Below are 18,026 nucleotides of genomic sequence, written 5' to 3'. Positions count from 1 at the left end.
CTTTTCTTTCAAATTTCTGGATTTTTATGGGCACAATTGGTCTGTTAACAGGATTTTTTTTTGGTGGTTTCAATGCATTTATATCATTGACCTTTGCTTTAAAAAGTGTCTGACAGACTTTGCTGGGCTGGAGCTATAAAAAGGAGTGTTGTAAGGGGGCTTTATTCTGTGGAAGCAATGACCACAGGCAAAGCTTTATATTTGCTGAGTGATTTAATTCTTGCACATGCAGGACTTGGCTCTGTGCCATGTGTAACATGTTGAGAAAAGGTCTGTTCAAGAGCCATTCAAACCAAACTTTCCAAACAGTCCTTTTTTTTTTTCCTTTCTTTTTTAAGCTTTCTTTCCTGTTATTTCTAAACTAACGAGTAAAATCAAGGAACTGTGCCCCAAAATGCTGAATTGAGCTCCAGCAGGGTCATTGGGGAAATAAACCTCCTTGAAAGAAATGAAATGGGAGTCTGTGTGGAAGCAGGGAGGAAGAGGAGGGTGTCATTGAGAGAAAGGCTGGAGCAGGGACACGAGGGAGTCAAGCAGAGCTCTCAGAACTCCAGGGTGAAGATGATGCAGCTCAAATGCTTGATCCTACAAAACCCTGCTCATATGCTACATGTCAAAAAGATGTGTTTTCAGGCTAAACATCAGATTTTCCTCCCCGTAGCACATGCTTTTCCCTGCCTGTCCCTGCCCTCTTACAGGAATAGCAGTAGCAGTCAGGAGCAAATAATAAAAAGCTGCTTTTTGTTTGCGCTTATTTTAAACACTGTGACAACGTTTGGATTAATGTTGGGTCTTGTGAAAAGCTCTTTAAAAGTCAAACATTCTGAGCTGCTTACCAGCCAAACATACTGAGCTGCTTACCAGCATGCCTTTGAATTCTGCATCTGCCCGCTGCACTTCCAGATAATGGCCTGGAGAGCAAGGAAACATCATATTTCTTTCTTCTTCTTGTAATCAGGCCATTAAATATGCTTGAGATTTCAGATTCTGCAGGTATTTAATTGTGTAGCCCCTTGGGCTGAGGGCCATATTTTGGTGAGTAGTTCCTTTTCCTTTGGTAAGCAAACAAACAGAAATACTGAATTATGCTAATTTCTAACAGAAGCAATGTCTTGCCCAAAACATCACAATCTACTGCGTTTTAGTTAAAAACAACACATCAACAGTGCATCAAACATCTATTAGTTTTAATCAGCAGATTTTTCTGGAGGCTTTTAGGAGCAAATTGTGTCTTGCTCAGTCTTTCCAGGAGGAGAGAGGGAACAATGGATGAGCTTTGTGCAGGCACAGTGAGCCCTGAAATGCTGATTTGAAAAGGCATTTCAAAGGTGTTTAAAAGGTGTTTGAACAGGGTGGAGGTCACACAGGGGAGAGCTCAGAGGGTGATGCAGCATGGAAGGGCTGTCTGTGGCTCTGTCTGTATCACCCCCAGTGCAGGTAAATCCATCACCTGGAGGGCACCAGTGCTGTTTATTTGGGTTGCTGTCCTGGTTCCTGCAGGTCCCCCAGGGCTGTCAGGATGTGCAGAGGCACTGGGTGCTCTCTGTGCCTTGGCTTGGCTGTCCCAGTGTGCAGGTGGGATGAGCCACCTCCAGCAGTGGCTGTGCCCAGGCTGGATGGGAAGGAGCATTTATCCATTCCTGTGATTCCTCTGGGAGTTGAGCTAAATGCTGCCAGTGTATGAGTCTGTTATGAAAGCAAAGCGTTGGAAGCCTCTGTGTGGAGAGAGTGGCACAGAAAACCAAAGGAATGAGGGTAACCTTTGGTTTTTATAGCTCCTGGTATTTGTTTGCTCATGGCAGCCACCAGCAATGCCCTCTGTGTTCACAGTGCAGAGCTCCACCCTCCCTGCAGTCACACTGTGCCCAAGTAAGCAGCTCCTGTCTGGGTCAGCTGGAGTGGAAGCCTCTGCTGGGGACAGGAAAACCCTCTCTTGTCTCCCTGGCTTTACTGGGTAGAATTCAGCTGGGGAGAGGGGCCTTGCCCAAGTGTCCATGGAGATGGGGAAAGGATAAATGGGATCATGGAGGAGAAGAGGAGGGAGTGCAGGTGGCTGACACCTGCCCTGGCTGGAGCCAAGCAGGACACATGAGCTGCTGCCCCAGCTCCCAGGGGAGCCAGCAGAGCAGGTGGTGAGCAGGCAATTGTCTGCTCACACAAAAATCTGGGAGGTGCTGCTAGCACTATGTGGAGGGGAGAGGGTGACCCACGTGGGTGCTCTGGGATGGTTCAGGCACAGTGACCATGGGTGTGCCAGTGTCCTGCAGGAGCCAGGGCTGGTGCAGGTGGAGCAGGGACTCCAGAGGGGCTGTGGGAGCATCTGCTGGGGCTGATGCAAGGGAATGGCTCTGGGCCAAGGCTTTCTGGAATGAGCAATGATTTCTGGTGCCCAGCTGAAATTGCTGTCAGGGCAACTGGCTTGGCAGACACTCATCCTTTCTTGAAGTCCCCATCACTTTTTGGAAATGGTTGCCCCTGGGTTTCATGTCCTGCTTCCAGCAGAAAGGACAAAAGGGAGTCTAAAATTCTGCCTGCAGGTTTGTACCTTGGATGCCCCCCAGCAGAGCCTGATCTCACCGTTTGTTTTTCCCTCTGCAGCTCTGGGCAGTGCCAGTGCAAAGCTGGTGTCACGGACCTGAAGTGTGACCGGTGCAGCGAGGGCTACTTCAGGTTCAACGAGACCACGTGTGAGCCCTGCCAGTGCAACAACCTCTCCCACACCTGCGACAGCTCCACAGGTGATGATGTCCTCTTGTCACCATGGGGGTGCTCACCTGCCCCCTCTGTCTCTGGTTTCTCTGTTCTCATTCAGCACACTCTGCTCTTATCCCCTTCATCTACATCTTTTTGCCTTGTGTACCCAAAATCTTTGTCTTAAAGCTGAAATGGAAATGCAAGGTTGGCATTGGTCTCCTTTGAAGGAGGGCAGTGAAGGCTGTGTGCTTTAGCCCAGGCTGCAGTGCAGAGCCCTAACTCAGCAGCCTGTATCAAAAACTGGGGCTCTATTGTTCTCTGCACTTACACAAACACACAACATGGGCTTTTAAAGACCTTTTGTTTAGCTGCTGTTTACCTGGAAACATACCCTGTGCTGGCACTGACGTAAGGGGACTTGCTGCCACAGATAACAGGATTAGAGCTGCTAAAAACTGCCAGCATCTAATTAATACTGCCCACTTCTTATAAATCGCCCTTGTTAATTTTCCTTGATTATTTCTTTGACTCTCTCTCACTCAGATATTGATGGAATGTAAATGTTGAGGCACCTGTGCTTGAACAGCTTATGGGAGGGCAGGGGGAGCCTAATGAGTTGCCATCTCACCTGGAAGGAGGGATCCTGGAGGGGCACTGTTCTGGGGCTGCCTGCACAACCCCCACTTCAGCCACAGCACTCACTTCAGATTCCAAATTCTCCTCAAAACTTCAGGCTGAAAGGCAGTTCTGTAATATTCATCCAGGAGCTTAGAAAGGGGTAATAATTAAAAGTAGTGTTGCAGAATTTGTTGGTGGAGAGGCAGAGCTCATGAAATCAGGTATTTCTGGGCAGTTTGTGCCCGTGTGTTCCCTCAAGGGCTGTGTGTTTGCAGCAGAGGAATGCCCTGGTCCGTGGGCATTGGGTCTGTGTTCCCTGGGGGTGAATTCCTGCGTTCCCTTGAGGATGAATTACTGCATTCACTCCCATGCTGGACTCTGTGTGCTTATGTCCTAGCAGCACTGAGGGATACAAGGCTGTCACTAAAGCTGTGCACACATCAGCTGTCTGACTGATTTGGAGCTGGGTGTGTGGGTTTTGTGAAGGAGGAGGATAATCTGCTCTTCCTTTTTTTCCCCTCAGTGTTCCTCCTGCTCTCAGTTTATCAAAGAAAACCCAGCACAGACCTTGCTCCTGGGATGGGGCTGCTGTCCCTGCTGGGATTGCCCAGTGCTGCCCACAGCATTGCAATGAAAACCCCTCATTTTGCTTAATGACCTGTTGTTGATTTGACAGAAACTTTATGCTGCTGTGGCTGAGGGAACCAAACAAAACCAGAACAGAGAAGTTGATTAAGAATTAGATCGGATGCCTGCTCTAGAGACTGCACTCTGTGTGACCTCCCCAGCTTTACATCAATTCTGTGTAGCCTTTGTCCAATTTTCAAAGTTTTTTCCCATTAATGCTATACTTTGGGCTCCCTCTGCTGGCTCTGCAGTCAGCTCCTGCTTGGCATCACTCTGGCCAGGAGGAATACTTAAAATTACTGGGCATAAATAAATAACTTGGGCAGCAGGAGCTCCCCAGCTGACAGCACTTCCTCTGCCACGACCCTTGTACTCCGTGGTTTGTCTGCACTGAGGTGGGCTGGTGCTTCCCAGTTGGGGTCCTGTGAGGTCTGATCCTTCCCGAGGGCATTATCAGGATGAGAAGTGCTATTAATTATTAAGGCTCTCCACAGTGATACCTGATTGCATGCCTGTGCCTGCTCTGCCTGGCTGAGCAGCCTGCTGACTCAGGGAAACAGCCATTTGCAGGGCTGGTGAGATGGATGTGGGTGATTTCTGCTGATGGGAAAGACATTGGTGCTGAGGTGACCAAGGCCACACAGGTGTGATTCCAGATTTATGCCCCTGTCAGTGCCTGGGGAGCACTGTCCAAGGCAGCCTTGCTGTGACCAGGCAGATGAACTTCCCTGTCCAAGACACCCATCCCACTGAAACAATTGATCCAGGTTTGCAGCTGGAGAAACCAAGCATAGCAGATAATTTTCCCTTCTAAACCTGACATCTCTCCCACAAAAACCACTGGCTCGTGCCTGACAGGCTGCTGAGGGAAGAGCAAACAGTGTGTGGGAGGTGACGCTGAACGAGGGGTGCTGGCAGGGCCCTGCTGGGTGGGTGAATCAGCCACTTCCTGGGTTTGCTTCCTGCCCTTGGCAGCAGGGCTGGCTGCAAGGACATGCCAGGCTGCCGGGGGATGCTTGGCTGTGGAGTCATCACTGTGGGAATTGAGGAGCAGCAGCCGTGTCGGGCTTGTGAGGGAGCCAAACTGTTCTGATATTAATAAGAAAATCTGCTGTGGTCTTTATAACAGTCAGCACAAACCTCAGTCAGGATTTTTTCCTGTGGTTGATGTTGATATGAGACTTGCCCATCCCCCAGCAGCACTGCTGGGTCAGCTCAGTGGATCTGTCCCTGCTCTCCCACTGCTCTGGGCCACCCCAGTTTGTAGAAAGGGCTGTTGCCTTTGCAGACTCTGGTACATGGGATTTAATCCAATCTTCCCTCAGCTCCCTGCCACCTCACCAAGGAGCCAGCTGAATTACAGCATGTTCTGGTGATGGATGGGCTTTATATAGAGGCTGTGCTTTTGTAACTAAGGAGATTTTTCTTCTGGGTCACAGTGGTATCAAAATGCAATTTGGAGGCCATTAGGAGACGGCATCTGTGAAGCCACGGCACGTCGAGTTTCTGATTCAGGGGCTTCCCCAGGAAGGGCAGGTGCCTCCCGTGAGCCCCCCCTTCTCTGCTTCTCTGGGAAGGTCACTGACTGCTGCTGCCTTGTCCTGGGGTGCAGGAGCTGGAGCCACACTGGTAAGATGGAGCTGCCTGCCCCCAAAGCAGGACAGTGGCATGTCCTCACCCCTGAGCACCAGCCCAGGTGGACAGGAAGAGGCTGCACAGAAAAAACTAAAGGTATAAACCTCAGGGACCCCTCATGAGAGTGGGGGACTTTCAGCACCAGTGTTCCATCTCACTGCTGGTATAAATGCAAACTAAAACTGCTTTACTTGAGGAGAATTTTAACACTGATAACTTGTGTTTACCTGCAGTGACCTTTTAGTGGTGAGCTGTGGGGCCTCTGCTGGGGCCACCTGCTTTTTCCCATTATCTGTGTATGTGTGGAACGAGGGGATGAGCATCAGAAGGTCATAAGAGGCCAGGATCATGTTTTGGCCAGAGGGCATCCAAAACCACCTGTGAGCTCTGATAATTGAGTGTGTTCCACGTGGATTCTTGCTCTAAATGTTCTGCTCCAGTTCCTGCTGCTGAATGTTTGCTTGTTCTCCTCTCTGCTCCTCAGGCACCTGCCTGGACTGCCAGGAGAACACGGAGGGGAAGCACTGTGAGCTCTGCAAGGAGGGTTTCTATCGGAGCACCCAGCCTGCCCACGGCTGCCAGCACTGCCCCTGCTCCACTGTGGCATCCACTGGCACCTGCCACTTACGTGAGGCTCTTCTTTTGGTCTAATTCCTCATAATGAAGGCTGCTCTCCTCAGTTAAATTGCCCCTCAGAGTGTGTCAGCCCAAGGTGTTTTATAGCCTGTGGAGCTCCTGTTTGTGGGCACTGGAAGCAGCACCTGCTGTGATGGGTCCCTGGTGCTTGTGTTGCCTCCTGTGAGAGCAGCTGTGCAGGGGAGGGATCAGAATCACAAAATGGTTTGGCTTGGAAGGGATCTTAAAGTCTGGTTCCAGCTCTCAGTGTGTTGCTGCAGTCTGCTCTGAACAGCCTGCAGAGTTTTGCAGAGAAGCTGCTGAGCTCGTGGCAGCCAGGAGGGGGGCAGGAGGTGCTCAGCAGTGCCATGTAGCCCTCCATACTTCTGAGCCTGCTTCTGAACATCTCCATGGGACTCCATGCAGAGATTCCCCAACATAACTGAGACAAGTCAGAGCTGTAATAGTCATATCTGAGACTTTTTTGGATATTTCCCTAATCAGTTTTGCAAGCAAGCTGCTTCTGGCTTTGTATAGGCCCAAAAGTTCCTTTGGATTGCAAGCATCCCCAATATAGTTCCAGCTGTTCTCTGAAATTGCCTGTTTGAGATGGAAATGTTCAGGAATAATAATCTATTTCCTTAGCAACGTGCTGAGTTTGCTCTGTGAGGTTGGTACAAGGCATCAGAACTCCTCAAAGCTGTTTTTTCCCCTACTAAAGAGAAGATGTTGAAGTCAAATGTTGTGTTTTCAGCTCAGAATTTGAGATTGTCAATACTTGGTGGCCACTGATTTTTGTCAGGGTGCCTTGTGGTCAGTTCCCACAGAACAAACCCCACAGCACGGGTGTCTCTGCCAGGGGCTGTGGCCCATCCCTGCTTTGCTTTCTGTGTTCTCCAGAGCCTGGCGAGAGCATCCCGAGGTGTGACAAGTGCAAACCAGGGTACACTGGCCTCAACTGCAACCAGTGTGACAAGGGCTACTACAACTCAGACAGCATCTGCACGAGGTGTGAGTGCAACGGGAACGTGGACCCCGCGCTGTCCCCCAGCGTGTGCCGGCCCGACAGCGGCGAGTGCATCGGCTGCCTCTACCACACCACGGGCTTCCACTGTGAGCTGTGTGAGGAGGGCTACAGCAGGGACTCCGAGGGCACCAACTGCACCAGGAAAGGTAAAAAGTGCTGCTCAAGTCAGTGTCAAGGCTCACTGTGCAGCTGGCCAAAGGTTGGAGAGGGAATGGTGTTAATTGTTTTTGTTAGTTTAGGTTCGTCTGGCCTCTGGTGCAGAGAAGAAAACCAGATCTTTGTAACAGAATCAAAGAATGAACTAGGTTGGAAAAGACCTTAAGGATCATCAAGTCCAACCTATGACCTAACACCTCCTCATCAATTAAACCATGGCACTGAGTGCCACATCCAGGCTTTTTTTGAACACATCCAGGGGGACAGAGACTCCCCCACCTCCAATTCCAGCACACAGTTGTTGGTGCCTGCTGGCCTTGAAAGGTGGTTTAGAGTCAGCTCTGTGACCACCCTGATTCCAGACCCTGGCAGGCACTGCTAGTGACCAAGCTAGAAAAAACCCAGTCCATTTGTAGTGTATTTAATGTAGAATGAGAGAAAATGGTTCTGGAGTTGCTCCTTCAGTGGTTTTCTGGAGGTTGGTTTTCATGGTGGATGTCCATACCATGCATGGAAACATTATCAGTGTGATGTATGAGATGAAAAAACCCAGAGTTCAGGGAAGTATTTAGGCACAAATTTGTCCTTGTCATGGACAGAGATCCAATTCAGATCTTCCATCAGGAGCTAATGTGGTTTTCACTCGTGTGCTGCTCACTGGGTGTGTAATCACAGAGTCCTTCCCTGCTCAGGGAGATGATCACTACAACAAAGTTGCATGCTCATTAGCTGTAACAGGGCTGGAAATGGCACTTTTGCATCAGCTCATCCATTACCTACCCCTGCACAGCTCTGGCTTTGTGCAAGGATCCACATGACCTTGCTCCATTAAAATCTGTATGTATGGCTTTGCTTGGGTACTTGCAGTTTTCACCATTCTGTTTTATTTTGAAGGCATTGTTGTAGCCAGTTCCTGATGTGGGGAAAGCCTGTTCCCTTTCAAGGGGGCTGGGACATGCTTCTTGAGCTTTCCTCTCTCCCTCACACTTATGTTTTCCCTTTTATATTGAGCATTTAAAAAGATGTCCAGCTTCTTTCCAGTTCCTTAAACAAAAATTGTGTAAAAACTGACATGCTGAAGTTACTGAGCATTAACTTGTTTTAGGTTAAGATTTTCATAAATCACCTGTGCATTTGAGTGGCTTCTGGAGTGAAATCATCACCCAGGCTGTGTTTCAGTGGTCACAGGTGAAATGAGCCAGCAGGTTCTGTACAGCCTGGGCAAAGCTCATGTATCCACAGGGGCCATCCAGAGTCTTAAGCCTGACCAGGACTCTGGTGCTTTCAAAGCAGATAGTGAGGATATTCAAAGGTCCAGAGTGAGTGTTTTCAGCCCCAGAGCAGTTGGTGCTCCTGCTGCTGTGGGGTGGCACAGCAGGGACTCCCACTGGTGCACTGTGGCTCTGTGCCACCCAGCCAAGCACCGCAGCCTCCCCGGGACCGGGCACTGGCCTCCTGCCAGAGCTCTCCACTGCAGGAGGCAGCAGCAGCTCTGCCGAGCCGGCGCTTCAATCAAGCAGCTGGATCTGAGGCTCCCGTCAAAGCTGCCAAAGCAGCCCATTGAGTGAGCAGCTGCTGCTCTCAAGGAGCTGCTCTGGGACATCTGGAGGGCTGGCAGGGCCCCGGGAGCGGAACAGGGAGCGGAACAGGCAGCGCCGTGTCACGGCCCGGGGCCAGAGCCGGCACTTCACCATGACGTTCCTGGCAGCGCCAGGAAATGTCTTCACCCCAGGCCTCCGTGCCAGCCCTGAGCTGATGCTGACTCACACATAAAGCCCAGAAAAGTGCTGTTTCCTTGCTGGTGAATCAGCCATTGTCTCGGTTCTGTTTTTTTCCCTACTTACAGCTTTGCCAGGGATTGAGTGTTGGTGAAGGAATTTGGAAAGGATGACTGAATTCCTCATGCCCTTTTCCCAAAGCCAGAGGTTTTCCAGGAACTTCTTGCTCCTGTCATGTTGCTTCCTATTGCAAAATTTTGCCTGTCATGCCATAGAGAAATGCCTTCTGGCATTCAGCATCCTGTGTCCTTAACAGCCTGAGGCAGGAGCTGTAGGGAACAGAGGAGCTGCTGCAGGGAGGGGACTCTGAGCAGAACCTCAGTCAGGTGTGTGGTGCCCCTTCCAGAGGAATTTCTTTCTCTGCCTGAACTGGAAATGTGACAGCCCAAAGTTAACTTGTGGGAGTTCCCCTGAGGGCCCGTGGCAGGACATGTGCTGAATATTTCCAGCTCCTGTTGCCATTGGAGATGCAGCTTAGTGCAAAATTAGTCCTTCGGAAGTGACTCTCCTCCTCAGTCATAATTAGTAGATGTTCAGGAGAGCTGGAAGCTGGATCTGTACAGCATGGCACCATCAGCTGTAATTGCTGCAGCTGTACACGGATTTAAAATGAAGTTGCTTTTCTGTTGGCAGGAAGAGAGTGGGAAAGAGGATGCAGAGAGTCCTGTGGAGCAATAGGTGCAGAGAACATTCTGGCTGATTGAGGCTTCAGTTTGTGGAGTGTTCCTGTTGCCTGAACTTGAGAATCTAAAATAGATCAGGTTATTCATGTGAGGAAATGCTTTATTAGCTACATTTGTGAGCTTAATACTACAGATTTCTGGTGCTGTCTGAGGCCTGTAGCTCAGCAGGTTTGATGCAGGCATAATGAATTCACATCCCACTTCTGAGATCTCAAGGTTAACCTGACTCCTGAACTGAGAAGGAAGTTTATCCCATGGCTGTTGGAAGCAAGCGAGGCTCTTGGCTATTTAGGAAAAGCCAGAGCACAGTCTGGTAGTTCCCATGTTCTGATCTTTCCTGTGGGCACCTATGCCAGCAGCTGAAGCCAAACCAGGATCCCAGCTGGCCTCTGCTGGGTTCAAAAGCTTCTGAAGGACATCCACAGTCTTTTTTTGTTGTGATTTGGTGATCTCCTGCTTATGGCTGTGTGGACTGGGGATCTCCATGTGGCTTGTGTGTGACTTCATTCAAAAGCAGAACTGAGGTTATTTTGCCCTTTTACCTAAAGTGGTGTGAACACTGAACCCACTAGTTCATTTTTTCAGTTTTGATCTTCTTGTTTGTACAAGTAGGGCAGAAATAATAATACTGAGAACACAGTCCTACATCTGGTGCACTGGTTGTGAAGGGTTTAAGCTGCTGGAGTTGCTGTGTGTGAGTGTGCAGCCCACACAGACACCAAGGGATGCGTTGGTTCAGAGTCCAAACTTGCTGAGCTTGGTAAAGCCTCATTTTCCTGGTCTGAACAGGAGCTGGACTGGGACTTGCTGTCATCATGAGCTCCTGTATTGAACCCTGAGTCGTGACTGCTGCACCTGTCCCTCAGCACCAGACTTGTCAGAGCAGTCCTGTAGTCCGTGGACACTTAGCACACAGAATTATATTTAAAAAACCCCCACACAACCCTGGACAGACATTTTTTAAACTGCTTTGAAAAAATACCAGTTTAGCAGTGCAGCCTTAATTGCCATAATAACTGTGATATAAATGTCAAATCTCTTATGTTTGTGTTTGATTTTCAGCTCAGCAGATTTTCTTATTGATCATTTTTTAATTTGTTTTGTAGAAGCCACTCTTGGCCCAGAACCAAGGGAGTTTACAACTTCAGCTCCAAATACCACCAAGGCCACATCCTTTTCCACGGCAGTGCTAAACAGTACTTTGTCACCGACAACTCTACAGACAATATTTCCTATAAGCTCCTCTGACAACAGCACCTCTGCTTTCGCAGATGTTTCATGGACTCAGTTTAACATCATTATTTTGACAGTGATCATCATTGTTGTGGTCCTACTAATGGGCTTTGTGGGTGCTGTCTACATGTACCGTGAGTATCAGAACCGAAAACTTAACGCTCCCTTTTGGACCATTGAACTCAAAGAGGACAACATCAGTTTCAGCAGCTACCACGACAGCATTCCCAACGCTGACGTGTCGGGGCTGCTGGAAGATGATGGCAATGAGGTGGCCCCCAATGGACAGCTCACGCTGACGACTCCCATGCATAATTATAAAGCTTAGAAGTCATCCAGCTATTCCAAAGTTTGCTTCTCAAAAAGTGGCAGGGCTTGTGGAAGGGGTGTCAGGATCCGTGCCAAGGCTCCACGCAGAGGAATTTGCTCTTCAGATGCTCTCTGGTGCAAGGCGTGCTGTAGCTTGCAGGTGAACAGAAGACAGTGCAGTACCCCTGAATTTCAGGTAGTGTGGTGAAATGCATTCAGTGTTCTCCATAAAGATCCATAGAATTCACTGTTGTTACAAACTGGATTGTGCTGAATTGAAACTTTTTTTATGAAGAGGTGGTGGGGTGGAGAGAGCAGAACCCGATGAGGAGTCAGAAGCTACTTGGTTTCCAGCCAACCCAACCCTTGTGTCTTCATCCTTTAGTTTGAGAAGTAGCTCATGAATTAACAGTGGAATTTCAGGAAACAGATCTTTGGAAAGGCATCATCTTCATTCCTGACAAAAACTTATTTGAAAAGGAGAACAAAAAGAAAGGGAAGTAATTGTTCACTGTACTACCAAAAGGCAAGTAGGAGGAGTGAGTTGCACACTGAAAAAGTCACCATTATCTGTTCCCATTAAGCAGGGAAATGGGAAAAAAGTCCTAAGAACACTTGAGTTAGGGAAGAGACTAAGCTCTTCCCTTTCTGAATATTTATACAGGGTGATGATGCTATTAAGACATAGCAATCCATTTTTTTCTAGAAGGAGTTAATGAACTTGTATAGTTTCTGTGCAAGGGAAGACGACAAGACATCTCAGGGTTGCCATGTAAAAATAAAAGCCAGGCTTAATACCCTACCCTGATAGAAATGGTGTGTTCTGTATATAAAATGTAATATATCTTCTTGGAATTGTATTTGTAATTATTTGTAAAAAAGACAAGCAACCAACTGACCAACCAAAAAATCCCCAAAAACAAAACCATGAGCCCCTCCCCGACCTCCCCCACTCCCCAGGTCATGTTTTATCCTCTAGGTTTTAATTGTACAGCGGTTAGTGACGTTGTTTAAAAAAGAAAAAAATCATGAGGATTGTTTAAAATACTGTAAATGAGATGGCAATATTGTTGGAGCTGGGCCTCTGGCAAACACCAACTGCTTAAAGCTTTTCTTCCACTGTCATTGAATAACTTCTTTTTTAGAGAAAATGTGAGTGCTCCCTACTTGTATCTGTCAAATTTTGCCATTCCTTCAAATACAGAGTGAATACCAGTGTTGCCATGACTAAGGCTGAGTAGGTGTCCAAAAATTGGATGCACCAATGTATTCCTTGCTTTTCATTCTCTCTACAAAATGCAAATACACTGTCACAAACACTCTGAGAGCCTGGGCTCCTTCGCTGAGGTTCTCCCAAGTGGGTGCTCATCGTGTGGAGGGATCCCACTGCCATGCTGAGCTGCCATGGCTGGGGGGATGTGCTGGAGAGCTGAGCTCAGCCCCCATGCCTCCTGAGGGCCAAAGGTCTCCTGGATTTGGGTGGAAACAGCTTTGGGATGAAGAGCTCGCAGGACCCGATGTGCGCTTCGAGGCTCAGAAGGTAAAAGGGCACAGATGCTTTCAGCACTTAAAGTAGCACAAGGTGGTGATGGGGAATCAGCTGTTAAAAAAACACTGCAGGGAACAGGTTTTACAGATTCCCCTGGTTTTGGTGAGAGGCTGGTGGGCTGTCAGCAGAGAGAACCACTCACAGGTGGCACAGGGAGGTCACACATGGAGCTCCTGGGTTGGTACCTGCAGTGTGTGCCTCAGGGCAGGGGCTGTGCTCCCTGTGCCACCTGTCCCACCCTGGAAATCAAACTACTGCATGGAAACAGGGCAGGAAACAAATATTTCCCCCCACTGTTGCTCAGCCTCAGAGCTGCAGCTGCGTTGCTGTGTGTGTGGGGCAATGGTGATGCAGAAGCTGGTGGATGTATCCTCTGAGCCAGGAAAACGTGAATGTTTCTCCAGATGAGAAATGGTAGAAAGAACATGTTGGTTATTTATTTGTTTTTTGGTGCTGTGAGGAGGTTTCTCTTATATCTGGAAACTTGGCAGGGGGGAAATAGGTGATTCAAACACATGCTCAAAGATGCCATTTCTGCCTGGAATAACTTGCTGTCTGATTTAAATTTGAGGCATGGCAAATCAGAATGAAAATTGTTGAGGATGACCAAGGGAAATGGTGAGGGCAGAATATGGAATTGCATATAGGCCCAAGGTGATGGAAAAAAGCTAATGGAATAAAACTGATGGAAAAGCTCCTGAGGCATGGCAAATCAGAATGAAAATTGTTGAGGATGACCAAGGGAAATGGTGAGGGCAGAATATGGAATTGCATATAGACCCAAGCTGATAGAAAAAAGCTGATGGAAAAGCTCCCGTTGCCTGCAGTGGGCCAGGGTGAGGTCCCATATTCAGGTAACAAATCTGGCTCATGTCATTCAGAACAGTGTTACTTTTAGCTATAAAACAGGGGAGGACTGGAGGAGAAAAGCTGGATATTGCTAATCTTTGAGTTACGCATCAAACTTTTAAAGAGCAGGGTGGTGCCAAACCAGAAAATTTCCTGGAAGTTGTAATTATTGCTGATCTAGCAATAGAATTGCACTTGGTCACTTCATGGGTGAGGAAAGGTAATTTAGGAAGTGCTGGCTTCTGAGACTGATGCTAGCAAGCAAATCAAAGGACAGGTTGTTCACTTTAATGTTTCTAAAATACTTTAGCAGATTTTTTAATCTCTGCCACAAAACACCTCTTCCTTAAATTTGCTGTGGGCTGCTTTGTAACAGGAACAGGCTTGGATTTTGTCTCTCTGTAGAAGTAGGGACCATCTGCTCAAGCAGAGCGTGGGCTCAGGTGCTGAGCCCTCCTGGTCCCTGCCTGCCACAGCACAGGAGGTGTTGGCACCTGGGCTGCTTCTGACCTCCAAAGTAATCCAAAGGCTTTGTGTTTGGGAGGAGGAGGAGTCAGGATGCCCTGCAGGGTGGGACAGCTGCTGCCTATGGATTGCACAGCTGGATGAAGGGATGGAGACAGCCTGGAAATGTGATGGGAAGCTTGGTTGGACAGGGGGGACCTGGCTGCCCAGATTTGGAAGGCACAGGATGTTCCTGAACAGGGAGCACAGTGAGGATGTGGCACTGGCACCGTGCTTGTCAAATGGCAGAATGACACCTCCTGCCACCCAGGCCTGGGCACACAGGAGCAACAGTAATAAAAGGAGATCAATACCTCAGCAGGGAAAGAATAAACAGCTTCTTGTTTGCCTTTGGTGATGTGAGATCAGATTGCTCGTGCTCTTATCAGTTCCCCTGGCACCACAGGAGGGGAGGAAGAGGCTGAGCTGGTTCTGTCTCCAGTCACCTTGGGCTGGGTTGTACCTGGAGGGGTGGCAGAGCTCAAACGCTTGTGCCAGGTACTGGTGCCACCAGCACCATGCTGCGTGTCATCGCTTGTCTGAGGCTCCGCACGTGCTGAGGTTTGTCCTGAGGGTGGGTAAGGGCAGGAGAACCAGAAGTGGACTCTCAGGGCTGTCTTGATGCCCAGCTGAGCAGCCAGCGAGGCCAGGGGAGGGCATCTTGGTGACTTGTGGGGCTGAGGTGGCCATCCAGGTACACGTGTAGCACCTTGTGCCTGGGAATGCTGCCCAGCTGCGGGGCTGGGCTGTCACAGAGAAGGGCACTCATGGCAGGGGACAGCAGCTCAGAGCAGAGGGGGTGTGACAGAGCTGGTGGATGTGGGAAAGCAGCTCCAGGCACTGTCCTTGGCAGGGTGAGGGCCCAGCTGGCCTGGCTGGGGTGAGCCCAGCCTGGCAGTAAAGGCAGAGGGACAGAAGGAGCAGATGAAGGGCACAGAGCTGGGGTGGGGCAGGGCTCGGGGCAGCCTGCAGGGCTCCCAGCTTGGGGGAGCACTGGGAGTGCAACAGACATGCAGAAAAGTGGTTGGGCTAATGAGGAGAGATATCTCCAACCTCGTGGACCACTGTAGCTGGAAATAGCTATGAGGAGCACTAGCCCTGGGGAGCTGTCAGGAGATGTCAGCCACTGGAATGATAAAATTCCCTTGGACCAGGCTGAGCAAACTTAGCAGGCATTTAGGAAAGAGGAGGCGATATATCCAGCATCCTTCAGGTATCCTGGGCCAGTTAACCACTGCTGTGCAGCATCATCCTCTTCAGTGTTACAGGCAATATAAATGTGGCAGAAAGTTTGCACAGTCTCCTTTAAATAAGGGATATAAAAATAGTTTTCTCTTTAGAGTGAAGTTTTAGAGTGAGCTCCCACAGGACTCTGCTCTTTATGTGTCACAGGAATGGATTAAAATAAGAAAAATGTGGGCCTTAAAAGTTGTACTTGCTCCCATCTGAAACCCATCAGTCTCACTCTACATCCAAATACGGCATCTCCCAAGCTTATGCTATGCTTACAAATGCATTTCTAAAAAGAAAAAAAAGTGTATGATTTGAATATATGTCAGAATTTATACAGAAGAATGTTATTTAAAATGAATAAAAATAAATGTATATAATTTGTATCTATGCCACTTGGATTTTTGCATTTGTGTTTTGTTCATTGAATTTCAGCAGGAGTCTTCCCAGTGACAGAAAGGATTGAATCCAATCTCATCCCAGTAATAACATTTGTTCCAAGAGAATTATTCCTTCATTATGCCCCTGTATTCAAGATGAGAACCAAGGCACAAAAATGTTTTCTATCACAGATATTCATAAGCACAGTTGACATTCTGTGTCGGAAAATCCAGCTAAAAAATGAGCCCTCTGATCTCCTGTGTCTGCTATGAACCATCCCAGCCCTCAGCTGTGTTTGGGAGCTCCACAGGCAATGACTGTTTTCCCACTGTTTTCTGTATCATTCACATGGACACATTTTGTCAGAGATGTGAATCACTAACAGGGAAACCCTCAGAGCAAAGCTGGAAATGGGATGAGGATATTGTATCAGATTTTTCTTCATGACCACAGATGTCTTTCAAAGGCCATTTTTGTTACAGAAACTCTGAAATGCACATCTGTGGCATCAGTTCTGGGAGTGTTTGCAGAGGGGCCCGTGGAAAACTTGCATTTCCTTCTCTCTTGGCAGAGTTAGGAAACTGATTTTGTTTGCAAATACAACTGCTAAAGGCTCTTTTTTTTTGGTGAAAGCTGTGTGTGACTCTTCAGCCCTTATTAAGCAAAGAACTTGGAGAGGTAAGGCTTCATACACTGAGCGAGCACATGGTTTTAAGTGTTCATTCAGGCATTTGAGCCAGAGCTGTGTAAGGAAGGGCCACACTGCTGAAATTCGAGGGAGTTTATTGAGACCTGATTTGCATTAGCAGAGCAGTTGGATCGTGCATGACTTAACTTGGGAAGAATCTTGCTGTGAGCTGTGTGAGGAGGAGGCAGTGCTGAGTCTGAACCAGGTCCCCGGAGCAGGGGGTGAGGACAGGAGGGTGAGGGGGACCCGTGTTCAGCTGGTGGTGACATCAGCCCTCCTTGTGCCAGCACAGCCAGCAGCTGGCTCCCGTCCTGCTCAGCTCAGCCCCACCACTGCCCTCCTTTCCCAGCCTCCCTTTAGGACTCTGCCTGAGGTGGGAAGGATCTCAGGCTGCCTTGAGAAGGAGGAAAGCTCCAACAAGGCTTCCTGGCATGAGGCTTTAGTGTAATCTCCCCAAATGTGCTACTAATGAATTTAAGGTTAAACAACATTAAGCAGATTATCCGAAGGCAAGTTGTTAAGTGTTTCTAAACAACACATTTCCCAGCCCCTTCTGCCCCTTGCAGCTTCCTGGTGCTACTGCAGCTCGTAAAACATGGGACAGTGCAGTAAATTTCCCAGGGAAATTTTCCATCCTGCCTGTGTGTATACATAGAATCATAGGACCACAGAATGGTTTGGGTTGGAAAGAACCTAAAAGATCATCTCATTTCCCCTCCTGCCATGGGCAGGGACACCTTCCACTAGACCAAGTTGCTCCAAGCCAGCTTGGCCCTGAACACTTCCAGGAAAGACAGACAGGGATGTATCTCTATATATCCTTATATTTGTCCATCAGACAGCCACTTCATGAAGTAATGAACTTCACAAGGAGGGCCCTGCTGATTTCCTTTTGACTACAGTGTGTTGCACATGGGCTGTGACTCTGCAGACTCATATGCTGTGTGTGCAGAGTGATTTACTTGTGGCTGATTTAAAGACCCACATCAAATATGTAAAACCTCACAGAAACCTTAAACAAGATTAAACAAATTGGTATTATCATTTCAATAATGATAGTGAGTGGACTTAGTCATTTTATGATGATCTGTAAAGGAGGAAAACTCACATTTCAGCCTGGCTGATCGGATCCTGGTGCCATATGGCAGACCTGATTTTGTGAACTTAATTTCAGCTTGGCAGAGGCCACTGCAAAAGGGTTTCAGTCATATAAGGTGACCAGTGTCTCTTGAGGTCTCTCATGGGGGAGTTGAAGGGACTAAACATCCTTGGGGTCATCAGACCCCAAATGCAAAGCATGAGGCATGTCCAATTGGACAGGAGATGGGCTTAAGAGCTTTATTTCTGCTAAGTAGTGTCAGACACTTCTGGCAGTTTGGGACTGCTACAGCTCCATCATGCACTTGTACCCATAAAGCTGAAAGAATTAAGCAGGCATGGGAAGCCCACC

General features: G+C 48.4%; 1 protein-coding gene across 1 annotated transcript in view; it reads left to right on the top strand.

Annotated features, from left to right (window-relative positions):
• The window catches only part of MEGF9 (multiple EGF like domains 9), a 45,933-nt gene extending 33,711 nt beyond the window's left edge, over positions 1–12,222 (top strand). Inside the window, exons 5-8 of the mRNA XM_039720345.1 lie at positions 2,599–2,738; positions 6,059–6,202; positions 7,090–7,362; positions 10,940–12,222. Coding sequence (XP_039576279.1) covers positions 2,599–2,738; positions 6,059–6,202; positions 7,090–7,362; positions 10,940–11,394 — 1,012 coding nt within the window. The 3' untranslated portion in view covers positions 11,395–12,222. The remainder of the gene's footprint in view (positions 1–2,598; positions 2,739–6,058; positions 6,203–7,089; positions 7,363–10,939) is intronic.
• Positions 12,223–18,026: the final 5,804 nt, after the last annotated feature.

Source organism: Passer montanus, unplaced genomic scaffold, assembly GCF_014805655.1.
Source record: "Passer montanus isolate IOZ18808 unplaced genomic scaffold, ASM1480565v1 scaffold43, whole genome shotgun sequence".
Lineage (NCBI taxonomy): Eukaryota > Metazoa > Chordata > Aves > Passeriformes > Passeridae > Passer > Passer montanus.
The sequence above is the reverse complement of the archived record's forward strand: the minus strand, read 5'-3'. Positions and strand labels throughout refer to the sequence as shown.